Here is a 2,480-nt window from a genome sequence, read left to right as displayed (position 1 = left end):
CTGCTGGGGCCCTTTCTCTGGCAGGAATGTCACAAAACCTGTCTTAGCTTCTCTGCATTGGCTTCCAGTAAAATCCAGAATAGAATTTAAAATCATTCTTCTTACCTACAAAGCTCTTAATGGTCAGGCACCATCTTGTCTTAAAGAGCTCATAATACCTTACTACCCCACCAGAGCACTGCGCTCCCAGAATGCAGGGTTACTTGTGGTTCCTAGAGTCTCCAAAAGTAGACTAGGAGCCAGAGCGTTCAGCTATCAAGCTCCTCTCCTGTGGAACCAGGTTCAAGTTTGGCATACACACATTCACACACGGAACAATTAGTATCTTGCCCTGACATCGATGTCGGAGCTGGGGATTGAACCTACCAATTAAAGGGCAACCCGCGCTTCCTCCTGAGCCACAGCCACCCCTAGTCTTGTTAACCTGCCGGTCAGCTCGCTCTGGTCCGTTTCAGTTACCATAAAGGCTTGAATGCGTGTGCACTCCAAATTTAGGTGTGGCTAGCTTAATCGCCATCTCATAAACGAGTGACGGAAACACTCGAAGCGGGTCAGTCCGTTTGTTGCCTCTTCTAAGAAGTCAGCCACAGAAGAAGTGGATGTGCTAGGAATTCAGCAGAACTGTGTCTGCAAACGGCGAGTTTTGCATCACACTTTAAAATGCTTCTACACTGCCGATATGTTGTTTGGTAAAATGTCTTTGGATTTTTTTGGTTATGCTGAACACCGAAAGTGCTATTTTTTTTTTTTTTTTTTTTTTTTTTTTTTGCTATGTTTGGCAGATTAGTTTTCGGTGGCAGAACATTTGGTGCCTTACTATTAATTAAAAGTCTTGTACTAGTACGTGAAGTGTGGACTATGCTGTGCAAATGCCATGTAAATCAAATTATTTTTGTCAAAGGGCTTACTTCCTTTTGCCTGTAGTTGGTGCTCTGACATGGAGTGAATATTTGCATGTAGATGTGTGACTGTCATTAAACGTGGAAAGTTTAGAGTACAATCTCAGATTTGTACCAAAGTTATAACTTGGCCACGTTCGACAAAAGTTCACACTTAAAACTTTAAAATTCTCTGATTTTGTTAAGATCTGACAACATGATGGAACCATAGAAATGGACCTTTTCTTAAGAGGAAGAATCTTATTGTTAGAAACTAGAAAATGTCGCAAATCAAATTAAGTCTAGGTCTGTGCTACCCAGGCACTGCATTAGTCAAACTAAAAAACTGTTTTATGTTCCACAGACTTGCTCTAAAAGCCATTTATGGTTCTAGATAGCTCACTCCAGCATAAAATCTCACTATCTTTTTATCTGCATGTCTTTCTGTTTCTTTAGAAATTGAGACAAAGAGAGGGACTCAAGCGTCACCACTGTCAGCAATGTGACAAATCCTACCCAAGAGCAGGATCTTTAAAGATTCATCAGAGAGGTCACACTGGAGAGAAACCGTACAGCTGTGACCAATGTGGAAAAGCCTTCACTCAATCAGCTCACCTAGAAACCCATCGACGTATTCACACTGGAGAAAAACCATACATGTGTAACCTGTGTGGGAAACTTTTTGGTAAATCAGAGCACCTTAAAAGACACAAACGTATTCACACTGGAGAGAAACCGTACAGTTGTGACCAATGCATGAAAGCTTTCACTACATCAGGTCAACTTAAACAGCACAGGCGTATTCACACTGGAGAGAAACCGTACAGCTGTGACCAATGTGGGAGAGCTTTCACTTCAATCTCCTCCCTAAAAAGACATCATCTTTTTCACACTGGAGAGAAACCATACTGCTGTGACAAATGTGGGAAAGCTTTCACAACATCAGTTCACCGAGCAATTCACCAACATCTTCACACTGGAGAGAAACCGCACTGGTGCGACCAATGTGGAAAATTTTTTGCTACATCAAGTTACCTAAAAAGTCACCAACGTGTTCACTCTGAAGAGAAACCATACTGCTGTGACCATTGTGGGAAATTTTATTCTAAATCAGGTGACCTAGAAAACCACAGACGTGTTCATACTGGCGAGAAACCATTCGGATGTGACCAATGTGAGAAAGCGTTTGCACGCAGTAGTACCCTGAAACGCCACAAACGCTCTCACACTTCTTCATTTTGAACATTTTTGTAAGTCAAGCGAGCTGTTTCTGCCTGCCTCGTCCTCCTGCCCTGATTATTGTGTTGTCTAGGGCTTCATGATGATTCTAATTGCAGTTGCCCCTGAGCTATGCCACGCCGCAAATAAGCACCTGGCAGTATATGACTCTCTCTAACTGAGGTTCAACACTTTCATTGCTGCGCTCCATTTACCCGTGGTCAAAAGGAGTTGTTTACTAGCTTTTTTCCCCAAGATATGCTAAAATGCTGTTCCTGGGGCCCTTAATAGTTAGTCAGTACCCAGAGAGGTTAAAAGGAGAGTTGCGATTGATTCCCTTTCCAAAACCTAAAACACATCCAGAAAAAAGTAGGCTGTGGATTA

The 2,480-nt window shown here is 42.4% G+C and overlaps 1 protein-coding gene across 1 annotated transcript in view; it reads left to right on the top strand.

Annotated features, from left to right (window-relative positions):
* Nucleotides 1-2,294, top strand: part of LOC123979974 (zinc finger protein 239-like) — a 4,708-nt gene extending 2,414 nt beyond the window's left edge. The window contains exon 2 of the mRNA XM_046064086.1: nucleotides 1,335-2,294. Coding sequence (XP_045920042.1) covers nucleotides 1,335-2,120 — 786 coding nt within the window. The 3' untranslated portion in view covers nucleotides 2,121-2,294. The remainder of the gene's footprint in view (nucleotides 1-1,334) is intronic.
* Nucleotides 2,295-2,480: the final 186 nt, after the last annotated feature.

This window comes from Micropterus dolomieu, linkage group LG12, assembly GCF_021292245.1.
Source record: "Micropterus dolomieu isolate WLL.071019.BEF.003 ecotype Adirondacks linkage group LG12, ASM2129224v1, whole genome shotgun sequence".
Classification (NCBI taxonomy): Eukaryota; Metazoa; Chordata; class Actinopteri; order Centrarchiformes; family Centrarchidae; genus Micropterus; species Micropterus dolomieu.
The sequence above is the reverse complement of the archived record's forward strand: the minus strand, read 5'-3'. Positions and strand labels throughout refer to the sequence as shown.